The following is a 19,286-nucleotide window of genomic DNA, read 5'->3' as shown; positions in this document are numbered from 1 at the left end:
AACCGCTTCACTACACCCACCCAACCAATAAACATGAATTTGTAATGCAATTCATTGGAGAGGGCTCCTGTGATTAAGTCTCTATAGAATAGATTCTCTCACTACTACACTCATAGTTTATTGGAAGGAATGTAGCTAGACTTCTTCATACAGTGAGGCAACGAAACCCAGAAATTTCTAAAGCTCTTGAAAGAATAAAAATGCGAACTCTTGGAAGGTATTTTTCTACAACTTTTCATTTAATTCAATTTTATTATTTAGCAGCTTCCACTGTTCAGACGCTTACGACTTTTGCTTTCGCCATGATTTTTGTGCGTCTCCCTCTGACGGGATTAGCTACAAGATTAATATGTAGTATTTCTCTTGGACCCTTTATGACTCTGATTTATGTAATATCTTACTATCTCTGTTATGCTAGCATTTACTCATCCTTCAGTATTTCTTGCCTACGGGTAGCTGCAGTGATTAAACCCCTCAGGTCGGATAAGGTAAACCTGTCTAATATTGCAAAATACGCTTAACCACATGTCCACCTTGAACTTTTAGCTCCAACTGCGACTTTGCCGCGGCCTAACTCTTACGGTATATTTGCTACCAATTCTTACAACATGGTTCCTCATGCCAGCCCAAGCATTTTACACGCCGTTGATCAACTCTGCTTCTTTAGCTATAGGTTACAGCAGGGTTTTTCCAAAGGTGAGTTCAGTTTGGCTCCGACTTAAGACTGCAAGAAAAGTTCTCGGTTCATACTGTTTGTGAGGTATCTATTTGTTTTTACAGTAATTCCTGGTTTTGAAACGTAGTCTTAGTTTCTTCAACTCCCACTTAAAGCTTACCGGCCAACGCCGGACTTCAGACTTCGTCTAGTGCTCCCTTAATTTCCGTTTTCATACAGTCGTTTTATTATAAAATGTCTGAATATCCTATATTCAAGAGGATATATACCCACCTAAAAGTCCTGCTCAAAGGCATCACCTCACGAATGTGAGGTGATACGGATTTCAGATGGAGTATTCGTATACGGGATCGTATACTATGAAGAGAAGGGTGATCCCATCCATTTCTTCCTAATTTCCGTAAAAAAACGGCCGGATGATCCGGCGCGCTTCTTTCTGCAACGAGTTTGATTGGAGCGCGCCAGCCTTGTGCACGCGCAGCATCTTCCGGACCGTTTTTTTTTACAGCAATTAGGAAGAACTGGATGAAATCACCTCCCTATCCATAATCTATGATCCCGTATACGAAACTCCACCTGAAATCCGTACAACCTCAGATTCGTGGGATGGGGCCTTTAATTCTAACCTCAGACTTATTGTGATGTTTGCTTCGCTCGCTTCCACTGATCAGTAAAAATTATTGGAAGTGGGATTGTAGAACCATAACTGTTTTTTCTAACAACGATTTCTCCTTCTTTTTTTTCTACAAAGTTAGGCGGACTATTTCATAGTTTCCCCTTTAAGCGCGTCAGTTCCACGTTTAGAGAACATTTAAAGTTGATTTTTTGCCTACACTCTTTCGCTGCCAATATGATACCGACATAAATTGAGAGCATTCTTCGAAATATGGATTCTTCTGCTGTTTTTCCAAAACGACTATAAACAATTAGCACAGAATTATGACCTAACATGAAATCACGTGAACCTCATCATCGTTTGGATAAAGATAACGTCCTACATAAACTGTTGGCTGCTACTTATGCAGTCGCTTGTATAAGTGTTGCCACTTTTTAGAAAAGACATGCAACCAGGCTGAAGCAAACGTGCTGGGAAGTAGATACGCGGAGGTGTCATAGAAGTGAGACGCATCACGTACCGTGGCGACGGTTCGCAACGCCTCACTTACTCCTCTCCAAGTAAACATGAATTAACTGTGCGATACTACTGCACCACGGCGCACTAATTCAACACCCTTTTCTATAGCTTGCTGGCTTCGGCGCACCCATTCGGCATCGTATGACCGCTCTAACCCCATTTTACAGATTTTTCGGATTTTTTTTCTCTTCTGGAATTTTGGGACTGAAACACACAGACTCACATGACAAACTAAGCTCGTTATTGTATGGCACAATTCCTTCGACACTTCAGCAATTTGAAAACGTATTCCGATGTATTAGACAACGTTTTCGTATTTCTTCTTTGCAATTTAGATATTAGATAGAATAGTGTGCAAACGTAGAATAGCATGAACACCATCAACATATTAATAAAGATAAGGATGCTACATCATGTGAACTGCTATATACTATTCAAGCGACCGTCTGTATGCATCCAGTCTTTGAAGAAAAGGTCCTGCAGTTATTTTGAGAGCAACTACAGGTGACTAGACACACAGACGAGTATATTAGGGTGCATACAGTTGTCATAATAAGGTTCAACGTCTCATTTACGCTAGTGCAAAACGTCTTGGAACTATTGTGTTCGTACACAGTAATCCTGCTGATTCCAATTTTCGGCGTTGTCGCACCAATCTCGTGCCGTGAACTCCCTCTCCGCGCTTTTTGGTGTCGATTAAAACTTTGTGATAGTCGAATCAAAAGCGACATCCCGGCAGCTCTGGATTTTCGCAGATCTGACAAATAGATGTTCTTTGTCAAAACATAATCAAACTGAAGGTTAAAGAATCATCCGCTTTGGCTGATATTCTGGCGTTAATGGGGTTGTCCCTTGTCACGTAACCTGGTGGAGTCGATGATTCCTCTTAAAAGTGGATGCAATAATGAGGTTCGTCCGCTCGCAAAGGCATTCCGCGATCATACAGAGGCGCATTTTGACGCAGAGGTCTGTCGAACGATTCCGGTTTCTGATGATATGGGTTAGGACTACTTCACAAGCACATCGGATTTTTGTTCAAGTCCCATCTTTGAATTCCGACAAGTTATCGCCTCCTGGCGTGCTAACGTTAATATCAATTGATATTGAGTTCATCATAAAACGCTTCGTTGTTGTAGTAGTACTATGCGGTTTCCGGTTTTTTCCGTTATCGCTTACTCTCCAGAATTTGAGTCCTCTGGGATTTCGCTATCGTCCAAACGCTCATTTTGACGACGTTGAACTAAACTCCTCCACCAGGTTGTTTTGATCGTTCCTAACAGTTATTGCGCAGCCTCGTTCGTTTCTTTCATCAGGATAGGCGCAGTAGATGGTGCAGTTGTCGATACTGATGATAGGGCGACACCTGATGCGTGTTTCTCCAGTTCAGCAAACGGTTCATGCAGATATGGCGGAACTCTGGAAAGAGGGGCTTGCTGGAGTTTACTTCCCAGCGGCCGGCAGTTCAGTGTTATCAGACGAATGTTTTATATAAATATATATATATAAATATATATATATATGAATATATATTGGGAGATATAACTTTGTTGTAATATATTGGAATCTTGCATCATATATCACACTGTGCAGACTATATAGCTCGTACGTTCCACATGCGTATACTCAAGTGCCCGATTGCGTTTGATAAAAGAACGGCCACCACATGTAGTTAACAATCAGACTTATATAAGGGGCCGCGCATTCAAGTCTGAATGCTACCTCCCGGTGTGGTCCTGCTTTCACTAAACTCAGTCAGACATTCGAATGTACTCATTGGGAACGTACGAGCTATATAGCCTACACAGCTATGTGATGCAAGATTCCTGCATATTGCGGGAAAGGTCTGTCGTCCAGCATATCGCCAATGCCCATAACGTGAAAGGTCAACTGTCCTGGGAATCGTATAGAATCTTTGGCAACAACTATCTGTTTCGTTACGCTGAACTGCTGTACATTGTCAAGGCAACTCCAACAAGCCGCCCTATCTAAACAACTGTGTCGGATTTGCAACACTGCATCAAACACGCAACAGAGACCGGAACGTCATTAGCGTGGAGGAATTTGGCTTATTATCAAAACGGGATTTGGTACGGCTACGGGATCAGAAATCATCACAGATCAGCCATCATTGCTTCCACATTCAAGAAGGATCATCGTTGCCATCAGCTTAGGTGACGAGGATCAACCGCGCCTGAAAAACGGCGCGAGGGAAAGATGAGAACTCTCAAATTTCAGCTCGACTACGTTCTTACGGAGAACGTTCTTCATCCGGTTATTCGAAAATCTAGTGCTGCTTGGTACGTCGCTTACGACACTGACCACCGTCCAGTTCTTCTCAGCTTCCGAATACTGTTCTACAAAATAAATTGAGGAATTCCTCCTCGATCGAAGGTTGACATGGCAGGTGTTAACGGCGAAGAACTCAGAAAGAAATGCCGCTAAAGGTTGGCTCTTCATGTCTCACTGTGGATCAGGAAGAAGCTCTGCGACACAGATTCCTTCACAAACTTCATCCAGTACGCTGATGGGGAAACGCTCCCGGCTCAAACGCCCAGGAAGAAGTTTTCTTTGTTTCTACCGAGAGAAGATCCTTGTTTGATTCTGTATGCGTTGCCTCCAATACTGGTGATTTCAACAAACAGAAGCGTCTTAGAATGGAATCTGCATCGTCAGCTGCAAAAAAAAAATCTCGCGAAAAAAGAATGGACATCAAAGACGAAGTAGTTTAAAAAGGTATGGGAGGACAAGAATCAAAATAAAGCCTACGCTTCACAAGGACAGTACAACAGCAAAATGAAAAATTGTTCTCTAGTTCTCAACACTGTCAATCTAGTGGCTGTCGGTGAAGCAAGCTTACCAATTTAGAGGGATCACTTCAACACCCTGCTAAACTGGCAAGAATCCGCGGCTCCCGAGCTCGAGCGCGTCTAGCAACCAAGACGCGAGGAACCACATCCACTTCGGAGTTTCTGTTCTGTATGCAGAAGATGAAAAAAAGGAAAATCTTTTGGAGATGACGGAATTAGCGCAAAAATGCCAAACATCTTTCTCCATCTGGTAAATGACTAAAATCATCCACTCAATATGAATCGACAAAAGGATACCTGACTCGTGGCGGCACGCTATCATGATTCCTTTCCACACAACGTTATCCGTCACAGACTAGGAACTATCGAGGAAAAATGACATGGATAAGCAAACAGCTGCTACAGTTCAAGCACCAACCGGATTAACAGCACCATTTGATGTGGTAGCTGGAATAAGGCAAGGGCTATGACAGAACCCTTCCTGCCCAACTTCTCCATCGATGACATCATGGGAAGAACAGCCGATCACTGTCATTCTGACATAGCACAATCAGGATGCCCCTTGACCGATCTCGAGGATGCCGACGATTTTGTTATATTCGCAGAAAGCAGTGCAGAAAGCTTCGACATGTTGTCAACCTTGTATCGAAAGCCTCAGCCTGTGTCCTAATAAGTGCAAACAGATGCGAGTCTCATCAAGACTTTCAACCGTAACCGAGGGCAGCCGATCGAATTCGCATATGAGTTCTGTCACTTGGCTTGTATGCTGAAGAACAAGAACAGCTGTGGGAATGATACACAGCATGAATGCACTGAGGCCTGTTCTGCATTCATCTCCTTGACGAGTTCTTTGTCGTTGACTCCCGCCGCTCGCGAAATCAAGTTTTGAGTCTACCTGTCCGCTATTCGCCCTATCACGAAGTACGTATCGGTACTTTTCGCCGCTGCTGATGTACTTTTCGCCTAGGAGATTCCAACAAAGAAGAACTTCATACAGAAATTGATGTGGTACCGCCGTATGATACTTGAAAAGTAACAACATCTAACACCGCCATCGAAAGTAGCTACGGAGAATTCTTCTCCCGCTTCTTTGAAGATATGCTGAGGAGGCCAGCAAACCGCCTTGTTCAACGTGCTCTGAGGACTCTCTCGGATTCAAGTTGGAAGAGATTACCTGGCGGAAACGGAAGTTTTGCACTGTGTCGTGAAAGAAAAACTAAAGACACTCGACATCGATAGGAAGATCAGGTGAAAAGTAAGTTTTCTCAGGTTATGGAACAGTGAGGGATAGATTGATTATGTGTAAGATTTTGCTGAAGATGAAGAAAGTTTGGCAGTGCTATGATGCTATGCTCAAAGACGATTTACCTAGGAAAGGATGGTGGTATTCGCATTATAATAATGTCAACCCACCGATTGAATAAAATCCAGCAGGTCGTACATTTATTATTTACATGATCTCGCAAGAAGCTCAGATCACGTCCAACGTGTGGTAAAAGTGTCACTGCTTTTTCAACGACCATTTCACTTTTTTCACTTATTTGTAAATGTTCCAGCGAATTTTTGCTGCGAACATTCTCAAGTATAGAGTAAATTAGGTGTTAGTTTACAAGGAACTGGATACGCTTGCAGAAAGTTCTCGAAGGAAGAGAAAAGTTTGTTCGTTGTAGTCCTCAGTATCGTTCCTGTACTTGACTTATCATTTCAAATTTTATTCTTTTATTTTAATTTTTTTCTTTTTTCATTTCCTCATTACCAGAACAGCTTGTGCCGGGCTAAGCTAGTTACTTATAAAAAAGCCCTCTCTTGACTCATATATGCACACGCCGAGCATTCTGGCCGCTTCTACGGGGACGCCGTTCAGGAGGGTTAACCCATACCCACTGCCCTTATACACTCATGTCGTTGCTGAACCTTTCCGATAGAGCACGTTATGCGTCCACACTACCTCACATAAAAATTGTGCCATAGGTAATGACACATAAAATAGAAACAGTGCTCAGAACAACAGCATAATATCTAATTTTATTAAACTGCAGTAGCGCACACATATTTATGTTGAAGGTGATGTTCGTCGCCGCTTACGGGAACATCTTCTCTTTGATGCACTACTGCACCTTGAAAACTAAAAAAAACTCGCAAAATCTCAACTTTTTAAAACAAATTGCGCTAGGCTTAGTTGATCTTCGACCGGTTTTTTAGTTTTTTTTTCAGCAACAACAGAAAAAAGCGTATCTCCATTTATGATGCTTTCTCTCACTGTGTCGGTGAAGAAGAGTATGAGTGATGAGGTATGGCGATAGCTGTTTCCTTATCGACATCCATATTTAGAAATGCTCCTGACGGATTATAATTCTGCTACAGCGTCAAACACAACAACAATCATTGCAGCTTTTATGAGAAAAAATTCCTCTGAAGCTATTTATGATGTTTTTTCTTCTCAAAGCTGGAACATCATTTTTGAAGTTGCAATTCCACTTTGTTTATATTCCCTCCTACGTTGACAACAAAATTCTGCCATCAGGTTCCACTCATTATGCTTATATTACGCTGCGTCTTCTTTCATTTTGAAATTCCTACGAATGTTCGGATTAATAGACTATCGTTGTTAGTTAGTGAATTAGACATGTAGGAGTAAAAAATCTAGAATAAAATCACGTTACAATCTACACCAAGTAGATACGTCTTGCAGAGTGCAGTCGTCTTTGTTTCAATGCTTGATTTCTCTTGGTTAAATTCAACTGTACTCTTCTTTTGCACTAAACGTTAAGCACGACCTCCACGTCCTGCGGAAGCCTTGAACCAATTAGAATATAAAGCAGTTGAAAAGTTCGACCTCCAATGAACCTCGGCATAGTTGAATATAGTATCGAGTTTGATAAGCTGTACACGGGGGTGTTAAATAAATTTATTGGCCAACGTTTCGGCTATATCGCCTTCTTCAGAACCTGAAAAGGGCGATTCAATCTACAATTTAAACGACCAACCTCTCCACAACTAAACTGATAAACTCCACGCCTACTTTCAATCACCAATTTAGCGACTACACTGAATGCTCACCTTAGATCGGAGACACCTAGCAAGGACCACTGACCGGTCGATAGCGAGGGCGAATGGTTCAAATGTCACATTCGGATCGGAAGAACCATTCGAGATATGGCGCGAGTTCCCGCGTTATGCGCGGGAACTTGCAGATGTTGCAATAACAGAAAGACACTTGCAAGATACCTCACTATATCGTTTATCCTCCGTTAGTGAGTTCATGAAGAAATCCCGTTTTTTGAGCGAGCAATGGGTTAGGGTAGCAAAAGTCGCTGAGTTTCCTCCTTCTTTCATTGCTCGCCTTAAGATTGACCTGCCAACCTGTCCAGTGCTCTATCTTTTTATCAAGACATACAAACTCCAGTCCAGCAGCGATCTGGCTTCCACTGACCCTGCTACGTTCAGAGTAAGACCTATAATTAGTAGTGTAGGAGGTCCTACGGATAGGATAGGGTGGTTCCTAAACACAATATTTGCGCAAGTACTGAGCCATATACCTGCCCATTTGACAAATACCCGTATTTTCCTAGACCACCTACGCGCAGCACACCTCACAAGAGACTGTGTCATGGAGTCTTTCGACGTCGAAGCACTGTATACGAATGTATCTTATGATTCTGCGATACAGACTATGTCCGAACTACTGAAAGAAAACATAAGAAACATCAATTTACACGGATTGTCAATCTCCCAATTCATGGTTCTTCTCAAGTCGTGCCACGGCTGCAATATCTTTTATGGTCCGGAACTTACTTTGCACAGCTTAGAGGTTTAGCTATGGGGCAGGGATTAACTCCCACCTTAGCTATTTCATTTATGGCCAAAATTGAAGCCCTTGTTCTGGAACTACGTCCGTTGTTCTACTCTCGGTACATTGACGATTGTTTGGTCATTTGCGCCACCCAAGCGGAGGTGGACAAATGTTTTGACTTGTTAAACCGACGGTCCGAACATTGCTAGTAAGAAACCACAGAGCAACTGGCTTCCTTTTTTGAACATCCAGGTTGGCATATCAAACGGTACATATCAAACGTAATGGTATCGTAAGCCCAGTAATAAAAACATTTTTTTTCTGCTCATCCATTTCATATGAAGAAAGCTGTGCTTAGCAACATGTTCCGCACGGCAAGAACCGTTTGTAGTGGACCAGAAGGAGAGAAAGGAATCGTTAACTTTGGCTCACGAAATTGCTGTTTTAGATAAGATACCTCTCTGCTTTTATTACATCTCCGTTGAAATGAGCGCTGCCATTAGGCGGTGCTTGAGGCGAGCAGACTTGGATAGCTCCGTTTCGGTCGTTGAAATACTACCGAACAATTTGAAACGTCCCTCCACAACGGTTTACCGCCTCATAGTGGCGTGGAGGTGACAATGGGCGTCGAGCTGCGATGCGCAGCGGAGGTTCGTCCTCCGGCAGGGTCTCGCAAGCTGAGAAGGAGTTCGACACATCCGACATTCCGACTCCTCGGAATCGGAAGCCTTGCTAAGAGTAAACCACCGCTAAGATTCACCACCGTCTTGGCAAAATGTCGCAAGGTGGTTCCCTGATCTATATAGGTTGGGCGACGACCTGTGGTGAAAGCTGAGCTCGCCAGCATATTCACTGCCTCAGTACCCTGCACACTGGGCCCTGCCGTCTCAGACGTCGGACGGTATGGCGACCGGTGAGAGGCGATCAGATCTCAGGTTGCTCAGGACGTCATTGATTCTGGACCAAGGCGACACACTCACGACTCGCCATGGAGACTGTCTCAGACTGTGTACTTACAACGCGAGAACAGTTTCTACAGACGCTGACCTGCATGCCCTTCTCGGAGCTGCAGAGCGTATCAAATTTCACGTGATTGCTCTGCAGGAGACCAAGTGCAGAAGGAGCGACGTACGACAGATGAATGACGGTACACTCGTCATTCGTGGAGAGAAGGTTCCGTCGCGAAATGTAGGCGGTGCTGGTTTTGTTGTGCACCCATCTGTCGTCCATCTCGTCGATTCTCACGGATCCTGTCACCTCGTCTGGCCATTCTTCGCCTCCGCCCTCTGCGCCAAAAATCCATCAGTATCATCAACTGCTACTCACCAGCATCAACAGCTGATGAATCCGAATTGGACGCGTTTTACGAGGAGCTGGAGGAAGTAGTCCGCAACGAGAAGTCCTTCTACAAATTCGTTGTCGGAGACTTCAACGCAAAACTAGGAAAGGCCACAGAAGAGGAATACAGGATTGGAAGATTTGGACCAGGGGACCAAAATGAAAATGGCAATCGTCTCGCTGAGCTGTTGTCCGCCGCTCGCCTCTTTCATGCGAACTCTCTTTTCATGAAAAAAGATCATCGTCGGTGAACATGGGGATCGCCCAATGGCGCGACTCGTGCGGAGATCGACCACGTACTCACCAACCGGGAGTGGTGTCTACTTGACGTCTCAGTAGTACCATCCTTTTGTAGTGGTTCTGATCACCGTCTAGTTCGTGCGAAAATACGTCTTAGCCACACGATGGAAAAGAACATCTGCTATCGGCAACGAAGGAGAAAAGAAGTCGTCTACGACGATTGCGTACTCGAGGACTCCCTGTCCCAAGGTGACTGGCACATCGAGGAGGACCCAAACGTGGACTACGAGATGCTGCTCAGAGGATTACGAGCCTGTGCTGAACGTGCCTCGAAGTCGCGCACGACAAACTTGGATCGAATTTCGAAGACCACCAAGGAATTGTTAGGAAGAAGAAGGGCTTTGAGGCTTGATCCGAATGCATCGCACATTGAGCGGTTAGTAGCAAACACTAGCTGCAGAAAAGCGTTGCAGGAGGATCTTTTGAAGTACAGGCAGAAGAAGATTCTAGAAGCAGCACAAAGAAGAACGAGTCTAAAGAAGTGCCGCAGGGACCTCCGCGAATATAATATTCCGCTAGCAACCTTGCTGAGCGAAGACGGGACTCGCACGTCTTCTCGTCGTGAGATGGAAATCATTACGGAGAGGTTCTACTCGAACCTTTTCCGTTCATCAACTCCTGTGTCAAGCCCGATCATCCCCACTGGCGAAGCTTTACCACGGATTCTCCCTTCGGAAGTATGAGTCGCTATCAAGAGCATGAAACCTGGCACAGCCCCGGACCTGATTTTATATCAGCAGACTTTCTTCGGGCTGGTGGTCATCCACTTCATGTAATCTTAGCAGCGCACGTGACATTCTACCTTTAGAAAGAAAGGATCCCAGACCAGTGGAAGACCTCGCGAACCGTTCTTATCCATAAGAAAGGTGACCGAGAGGACCTTCGGAACTACCCTCCGATATGCTTACTGAGCATGTTATACAAAGTATTCACCAAGATCATCCTCACCCGCATATCTAGGACGCTGGATGAAGCCCAGCCTCAAGAACAAGCTGGATTCCGCAAGGGGTTCAGCTGCTTGGACCACATCCAGACCGTGTCGAGGGTCATAGAGGTTTGCCGGGAATACCGCCTGCCCCTTGTTCTAACCTTCGTCGACTATGAGAAAGCCTTTGACAGCGTAGAAACGAATGCAATGCTATCAGCGCTGGTCGATCAAGATGTGGACGCGTCGTATGTGAGGGCATTAGCCAATTGCTACGATCGATGCACGACTAGGATACAGCTTTTTCACCGCCCTCTCACCATACTCATTGGAAAGGGGGTACGACAAGGCGATACTATATCGCCGAAGCTGTTCACAGCTGCATTGCAATGGATAATGAAATCACTGGGAAGAAAGGGGCATACGTGTTGATGGAAGATTTCTTTCGAACCTTCGCTTCGCGGACGACATCGTTCTCTTTTCGAGCAGTACCAGTGAAGCAGAAACGATGCTCAACGAATTGAACGAAGCAGGGAAGAGAATAGGACTAAACTAACGAATAAACAGAAAGAAGACACAGTTCATGAAGAACGCCTACTGCGAGGACGGAGGAGTACAACTTGAAGGCTCCCAAATCGTGGAAACTCCGCCATACGTATACCTTGGACGTTCAATGAACATGGAAAACGACTTGGAGGAAGAACTAAATAGAAGAATGAGAGCAGCATGGGCAGCATTCGCAGCCGTCAGGGAAGCTACGGACCAACTGACGGACCAAGATCTTCGTGCCCATCTGTTCGACTCGACAGTCCTTCCAGCGCTCTGTTACGCAGCGGAGACGTGGGCAGACACCGCGGCCACGTCTAGGAAGCTACTTACGACCCACAGAGCTCTTGAGAGATGTCTCCTGAAGTTTAACCGGCGCACACAACACCTAGCCGGTCTTCGTAGCCCCGACTTAAGAGGAATGTCCCGTCTTCGCGACCCAGCGGAATATGTATCGAAAGCAAAACATAGATGGGCCGGTCACATCATGAGAAGAATCGACGATAGATGGACTAAAAGAACGCTAGAGTGGATCCCAAGGGACGCTAAACGCCCCCGAGAGAGACCGCCAACGAGATGGAGTGACGTGTTCGCTACACGGATGGACCAGCTGAGAGCTCAGCTGGATACGGCTCAAGGACCTCGTCAACGTCACTCACGAAGCTTGAGAACATCTTGGATGACAATGGCGAGGGAACGAAACGAGTGGAAGAGATGCTGGGGCCCGCACGTCCAGTGAAGACGGGTCATCTAAGCATCTAAGTAAGTAAGTAAATTGAAACGTCAGCAAGTTCGGAATCGTTTCTACGATACCGTCTGTACAACACCGAACTGTATTATTTGTCCCACAGGTAGACCAGGAGACTGCTTGAGATCCGGGGTAATCTGCCCGATTTCTTGCACGAACTGTGGCGACGAGTATGTCGGACGGCACGAACGCTGTATGTCCGCATCAAAGAGCACGTAAACGGCAAGAATAAGTTACGAGAATAGACACCTTAAGGTGCCCATAAAACACAAAGACACAATGGAGCCGATTTTGAAATTAGGGTCCACATCTTGGCGCACAAATCAAAAACGTTGGCTCGAAAATCGCTGGAGGCATTTTGGATCCAATCCAAAAACCCTAAAATGAACCGTAAGGACGAATGTCTGTCGATAACGCGAGAATTCGCGCCATATCTCAAATGGTTCTTCCGATCCAAATGTGACATTCGAACCATTCGCCCTCGCTATCGACCAGTCAGCGGTCCATGCTAGGCGTCTCCGATCTAAGGTGAGCATTCAGTGTAGTCGCTAAATTGGTGATTGAAAGTAGGCGTGGAGTTTATCAGTTTAGTTGTGGAGAGGTTGGTCGTTTAAATTGCAGACTGAATCGCCCTTTTCAGGCTCTAAAGAAGGCGATATAGCCGAAACGTTAGCCAATAAATTTATTTAACAACCTCATGTATAGCTTTTCAAACTCGATACTATATTCAATTAGAATATGATTACAGAATATTAAACTACAGAATCAAAATGCAGAATAATGGTATCACAAAATTAAACAGTTACTGTAATTTGTGGTCTATTATCTTTTGCAAGAACATCAACATCGGACTGATTAAATCAGCCGTCTTGTAATAGCTACGTTCTGATAGTTATATCTGGGATATACGTTTACAGTATAACTGTGACTCAGATAACTGTTCTCTTCCTTTCCTTAAGTGCCCTTAAGTATGACCTGCACATTTTGCAAAAACCTTGACAAAATTAGAATGAATTACTAAAATACTAAATTGCAGAATAGAATCACAGAATAACAATACAACGTTTTGTGAGAGAAAAAAAAAAATGAAGGAAATGAAACAACGTTGAAGTCAAGTAACCGGCATGTTTCGAATCTGCGAATCAGTTTCGATAATTCTAGTAAGTTTCAGTGGCGCAGCAGTCTAATGATGGTAGTTGTGAACAGCACCATATGTTTTCTCGATATCCTTTGTTCGGTGGTTATTATAATTCGCTGGCGAACGTTATCTAAGTGAGAGCCGTTGTTTTAAAATGGTAAGAAACAAGTGGCGCTACCAATGAAAAACTTATAGGAAGTCGTCCATGTCAATGAGAAGATCGGAGAAGTCATTACTTTTTCTAGCTTGTTCGATATGCTTTTCACTTTCCTTGAGCTGCGTCCTCCAGGTGAGAATTTTCTTCATTTCAAGTTTTAGTCGAAAATATATCACATTTCAGCAGGTGGCTGGGTTCTGCATGTTGTATGCTTAGTTTGCAAACGGCCTCGGGACCTCAACTATTTGTAGAAGTGTCAGTGTGCATGCATGACTTCTAAATATTCACTTAAACTTCTGCTATTCACAAGCTCTTTCTTTTCGATTCATGTCATCACTGTTGTGTGCACTGCAGATAAACGTCGGTCGACTCAAACGAAGTTGGGACCAGATCCAATCGTTCTGAAAGCCGTTGTTCAAAAGTGGGATCTTGCAGCGTCTGCATTCATGTTGGTACAAGTCACTCGACTAGATACTTTCGGTGACCGGTTGGGTCCATCGAAATTGATTAGTAGTCTCTGATACTTAGTGCCAATATAGAAACGACCCAACTGCACCACTTCTGCACGACAGCAGTCGGACCTCTGCTTCTTCCTTGGGGTGGAGTTGTATCCACGTCACATGTCTTTCTTTCTTTTCACACAGTGAGATTACCAACTCAGAGTTCCGTGGGATAATCCCGTTCTACAAAAGCAACATTTTGGAAGGGGCATCGGAAGATGTTTCTGATGATCTTGATGTTGTTGGTGGTGTTGTTGGTTAACCACGTGTTAGGCAAACTTGAGACAATTAGTTGAAAAATTTTCAATGGAAAGCCTATCAAACTCTACTACCCTACTTTCCTTTTTCAGTCATGCAGCGATTAAATCAGAAGGTATACATGTTTCAGTTCTTCTTCTATTACTCGGTATATATGGAGATATCCTTCCTTGTACGAGATTTTGCTTTCGACGTACTGGTGTTTCTGCCCACCTGGATGCTTTATCTTACACACCCTTGCTTCAGATCGAAGACTACTGTCGGTACCGTCTCGACCGTATCTGCACTGAAAGTCGTGAATAGAAATTGCGTAAATTGAATCCCATCTGCCATTTCCACATCATTGTTTCCCTTAGCAACTGAATTCTCGCATGCTAATAACGAACTTGTCTCAGTTTAATAGCTATTAACACGTTCAATAGGATCGCTCCTTTTATTCCCTGCCAAACAGCGACAAAAGACCAGGAATTACTGGAAGCATGTAGTAATACGCAGTTTTCGCAACAACTGTATTTCAATGCAGAACTGAAGTACCATTCTAAATGTTGTATAAAAGCCAAACGTAGTAAATCAATAAATGTTCCTTGATCCAAATTCGCCTGTTTCCTTTTTTTTTGATAATTGCTTTCATTAATGCAACGTATTAGGAAGTGACTTATTGTGAAATTACCTTGATGTTGCAAAAACTCTCAGATTCAGCTGCCACATTTCTTCGCTAAAAAACGATAGAGATTATACTATAATGAAAAGCGATATGAACGTTGATCATGCTGCTTCCTCTCCGACTCTCAGGATGTAGCAGTGCGCCTACTATTTCGGCATCACAACTCAATCTTTGTTAAGATGCAGCAGGACCGCTGGAGCATTGGAGACACGATAACCTGATAGTGTAACTTGTACTCTGCATAATGCACCCCCGTGTTATTAGAATAGTCTTCATTAACCCAGAGGAAAAAGTACAACTCTTTGTGAGCAATCGTACAATCTATAGTAACAGAAAACTAATAGAGTTAGCAGAGTATAAATTTGCAACATTCATTGCAGAAAGCAGCCAAATCGAACAGCACATAACGTTATAACGTCAAGTGCGTGTTTCGTTACCAGATAGATAAATACCCCTCAGACGTAAGAGGAAAATCAACGGCAAGTATTCGACAAAATAGAAAACAAAAAAGTACTAGTACTATAACGGCAGGGCTCAGTCTCAGATAACTGGTCCTCAAGGATATGTGATTCCTGGTGTGAGTAGATTTTTCGCAAGCTACATTGCTATTTACACATTCGTAAGGCACAGGATATTGCGAATACTTTGATGTCCTTCACACCTACAGTTCCGAAGCTTCTGAGACGTTTAGAATCCAAATGAACACAGTTGCTCCTTCTTGAAAAAATACTGAGAAGAAAGAAAAGATTAGGACTAAATTTACTTTACACTAAAAAAAACTATAAAAATAAGCAAATAGGGAAACAGAAAGACCCAATTCCATGTGCAAATCGTTGGGCTGTGTCGCCTATTACGTGTTACATAATGAAAAGATCATGTGTAGCCACGTATTTCTGGTATAAACGGCTTCCGCTCGGAAAACATTGTGTCCTCTTACGGTTGTAGAAGTACCATCAAACAATTTGAATCATCAAGAAATTCAAACCGCAGACCTCTTGCGCGAGCCGTGACAACGAATACACATCGCGAAACGACGAGATCGCCGTTCACTGACAGCGAGTACACTAAATGTTCATCTCTTATTGGAGGAGTTGAATCTCCAATAAGAGATGAACAACAACCGAGTTTCCGCATAATCGGAAGACGTTCTTCCTTGTGCTTCATAATAGGACTTTCAGCATAAATCCAAAACGTTTTCAGCGATTTCGGAGCCAACGATATAACGAGACTGTTCGGTGAGGCAGCGCATTCGTATCAAGGAGCACGTGAATGGCAAGAGTACTAAAACTGAGGCTAAAAGCTTGGAGAAGAAACATAAAATTTCTTCTTCTTGAGACGAAAATTATGATAGCGTGTCTGTACCCTTCGTTAATCCATATTGGGGGAGCGGTCATCACATCATCGAGCGATCTCACAAATCCCACGAAGAGAAAGAGATTTTGGCATTTCTGCGCTAGTCCCATCTCCGCTCAATTCTCCATCCTCCATTTTTTGTATACAGACTAGAATTTCCGACTCGATCGGTGTTTCCTCGCTTGTCGCGATGTGCGTTCGTCGTTGGATATACTCGAGTTCATGAAGCGATGGCGCTGCTAGGTTCAGCGAGATGTTGAAATATTTCCTCCAAGTGGGTCAGAATGTTTCACCTACAGGACAGTGTTGAGGACAGACGAAGACCTCTTCATCTTGCATCCTGCCGCTACACTGCCTTAGTGGAATGAAGGCTATTCTCGGGTTCTTGTCATCCCATGCCTTTTCAAACTCCTTCACTCTTGATGTCCATTCGTTTTCACGAACAATTTTCAGCAGACGACGCAACTTCGTTCTCAGACGCTTCTCCTGACTGAGACCACCAGTAGTGCGGGTGACAATTAAAGGATCGTACGTGGATCATGTCTCAGCAAATGCAAAGGAGAATCCCTTCCTCAGCATCAGAATCGGGCTGTTTCCTTTGCAGCGTCCTGGGAGCACTTTCTGAAAGAGTATGTATCGCAAACCTTCTTCCTAGTAAGTACACAAACATGAATAGACAAACATTGGGTACATTTCGTTCTGTATTCTTCTGCCTTAAACTTGCCATGTCGATTTTCAGTTGACGAGGTACTTCTCGGTTTCTTCTTTTTGTGAACCGTATGTTGAAGCTGAGAAGAATTGGATAGTGCTCAGAGTCGAATGCGATGTCCCGGGTAACTCTGAGTTTTTGAACTCACGGCTGAGGAATGTTACGGCCGTAGTTGAGCGGAGTTGAGTTTTTTTTTCTGGTTTTCACGGTCCGCCCCGTAGATCAAAACCCGCACAGATCTTGATATGGGAATAGTTCGTTTGTGATCGCATTGCACTCATCCTCTCTTTTCATTCTTGGACGTTTGGAGGTGATCCAAAATGTCTCTAGCGTTCTGCGTGCTACAATCGCGGACTCGAATGATATTATAGTAACTTCTAAATCTATTTAGAAGTTTTGATGACTTATTCTAACGTGTGTTCCGAAAGGGGTGTAGAGTTTAGATTTTGTGAGTCCATCTAGTCGCTCCTTGACCCGAACGCACTGTGGGCTCTCCTAGGTAGTCGCTATCGCACCAACAAAAAGCTACGTTTTCGACATGCCAAAATTCAAGGAAAATTGAACACGACAGCAATACTTAGAGATGTACCAGCAACTTGCTCTCGACTGGTAAAGGAAGCTCTTCCTTTGAGGCAGAAGATCGTCTCAGAAAGTGGACCATCCACTTTCTCCATCGCTGTCAAAAAGACCAAGTCACTACGAATTTCATAGTCAGCAAGAGAGAGATGAGCGGAATCTCCAAACGAAGCCGGCGGATGCTCGATATCGATCAACAGCCTGCGTATGGCATTGAAGGCAAAACAGGATCACATGCTCTGTTTACCTAAGTGTATGTAAAGAACAATACTGTTTACATATATAACAACAACACGGGACGCATTTGTAGGGGAGAATAGTAGGTGAGTCAAAATTCATCTGTGATTTTATTTTATCTGCTGCTCAATCATAGTAATGCAGGAGAAGTTCAAATGATCAGTAGACTATCAACAAGATTAGAAATGTAGTAAATCTTTTATATCTACCGTTGTATGTTCTTACCATAACGGCACCATTGTAGACAACAACAATACACAAAGTTCATTTCTTGTTTATGATTGTGATTGGCAATATACTCATCTCAGCTGATGTGTTTTCTGTTTTGGATCTCCACCCTAGTTTTGCACCTGTGCAATCAATAAGTCCGGAGGTTTCACGTGAGATCCTCGGTGACCTTAAATTGGTTCATGATAAGTTTCGACTGAGATGAAAATAAGAAGAGCGAAGGCAAGAAAACAGAATAGTTGAACGGGTATCTTCATCCTCCATACTTTTCCCATGTACGGTGCATAAACCACCGGATCACCACTTCACGATAGACAACATATTTGCAACATCAGTGTACTCCGTTTTGGAGCGGTTCTTGAAAAAAAAAACACGTGGATTTCGACCACTCTACTGCGCAATGCCGAGGTTTACTCCGTGAAATCCGCAATCTTGGTGCAGGTGGGAAGTTCAATGTTCAATGTTGTTCAATGTTGTTGAAAAAGCGGGAAGGGGAAAACAAGCTTAAAACCTTGTTACATGTCTTAAAAATGAACTACCTGCATGTCCAGTCCTATAGGCTCTAATAAAAACTCACAAAATCTCTGAAAACGGCCCCGCTTCGAATAATCGAAGAGACTATAAAGTGAGACCTGTCATAAGTGGTACTGGTGGGCCCACAGGTAAGATTTCCTGGCTACTCAACATAATCCTAAACCAGCTGCTCAGATATGTCCCTGCCCACGTCAGTACTAACTGTTCCCCTAAAAGACTTCGCAGTACCTCGTTTGAACGTGTAATAGTGTCCTCTGACGTTAAGTCGTATACAAACAAGGTAACATGTACAGGGCGGCGCAAGGGGTTTATCAAGTACCCAGGAAAAGACATGGTCTGTAAATCTGGTCAATAAAGTGACAATATTCAGTAGGCACCCTTTGAATATTGCCACTATATGGGCCAGATGCTGAGGACTGTTTGCTTCTCAGACTCTCAATATTCTGTTCACCTTACATATCTGATGATATGAACAGAGCCGAACCACCAGCGAACCTGACGTCAACTGGTAAGTAGTCGTGCGTTTGATCGACTCTTCACAATCCCCAGCGGGTGGTTTGCCCGTATGGCAGACAATGTGATTGCATGGCATCAGGAGCGGTGTATTGTATCACATGCAGCTTTTACGGAGACGATTACATAGATGAAACAGGGCTCCGGAACT

At 43.8% G+C, this 19,286-nt stretch overlaps 5 protein-coding genes across 7 annotated transcripts; 4 read left to right on the top strand and 1 right to left on the bottom strand.

Annotated features, from left to right (window-relative positions):
* Positions 1 to 3,091: 3,091 nt before the first annotated feature.
* Positions 3,092 to 5,153, bottom strand: RB195_013985 (uncharacterized protein; the record flags this gene model as incomplete). The annotated part of the gene is made up of 3 exons (XM_064204047.1): positions 3,092 to 3,227; positions 3,613 to 3,758; positions 5,037 to 5,153. 3 exons carry the CDS (start codon positions 5,151 to 5,153, stop codon positions 3,092 to 3,094), a joined length of 399 nt encoding a protein of 132 aa, XP_064059928.1.
* A 3,878-nt stretch (positions 5,154 to 9,031) lies between these two features.
* RB195_013983 (uncharacterized protein) lies at positions 9,032 to 11,406 on the top strand (the record flags this gene model as incomplete). Of its 2 annotated transcripts, XM_064204045.1 has the most annotated exons (5): positions 9,032 to 9,196; positions 9,273 to 9,612; positions 9,741 to 9,996; positions 10,105 to 10,726; positions 10,858 to 11,406. In XM_064204045.1, 5 exons carry the CDS (start codon positions 9,032 to 9,034, stop codon positions 11,404 to 11,406), a joined length of 1,932 nt encoding a protein of 643 aa, XP_064059925.1. The 2 variants fall into 2 exon arrangements, with proteins under 2 accessions (XP_064059925.1, XP_064059927.1); XM_064204044.1 differs by lacking the exons at positions 9,032 to 9,196; positions 10,105 to 10,726; positions 10,858 to 11,406 and having other exon boundaries at positions 9,315 to 9,797.
* Positions 10,154 to 10,732, top strand: RB195_013984 (uncharacterized protein; the record flags this gene model as incomplete). Its single annotated transcript, XM_064204046.1, has 1 exon — positions 10,154 to 10,732. One exon carries the CDS (start codon positions 10,154 to 10,156, stop codon positions 10,730 to 10,732), a length of 579 nt encoding a protein of 192 aa, XP_064059926.1.
* Positions 11,407 to 11,557: 151 nt separating the features above from the next.
* Positions 11,558 to 12,259, top strand: RB195_013982 (uncharacterized protein; the record flags this gene model as incomplete). The annotated part of the gene is made up of 1 exon (XM_064204043.1): positions 11,558 to 12,259. The coding sequence occupies one exon, from the start codon at positions 11,558 to 11,560 to the stop codon at positions 12,257 to 12,259; it is 702 nt and encodes a 233-aa protein (XP_064059924.1).
* Positions 12,260 to 12,773: 514 nt separating this feature from the next.
* Positions 12,774 to 13,779, top strand: RB195_013981 (uncharacterized protein; the record flags this gene model as incomplete). 2 transcript variants are annotated; one of them, XM_064204041.1, is made up of 4 exons in its annotated part: positions 12,774 to 12,796; positions 13,430 to 13,540; positions 13,602 to 13,695; positions 13,747 to 13,779. In XM_064204041.1, the coding sequence occupies 4 exons, from the start codon at positions 12,774 to 12,776 to the stop codon at positions 13,777 to 13,779; spliced, it is 261 nt and encodes an 86-aa protein (XP_064059922.1). The 2 variants fall into 2 exon arrangements, with proteins under 2 accessions (XP_064059922.1, XP_064059923.1); XM_064204042.1 differs by lacking the exon at positions 12,774 to 12,796 and having other exon boundaries at positions 13,455 to 13,540.
* Positions 13,780 to 19,286: the final 5,507 nt, after the last annotated feature.

The sequence above is a fragment of the Necator americanus genome, chromosome V, assembly GCF_031761385.1.
Source record: "Necator americanus strain Aroian chromosome V, whole genome shotgun sequence".
NCBI lineage: Eukaryota > Metazoa > Nematoda > Chromadorea > Rhabditida > Ancylostomatidae > Necator > Necator americanus.
Note: the sequence above shows the minus strand (reverse complement) of the source record. Positions and strands in the feature narration are given on the sequence as shown.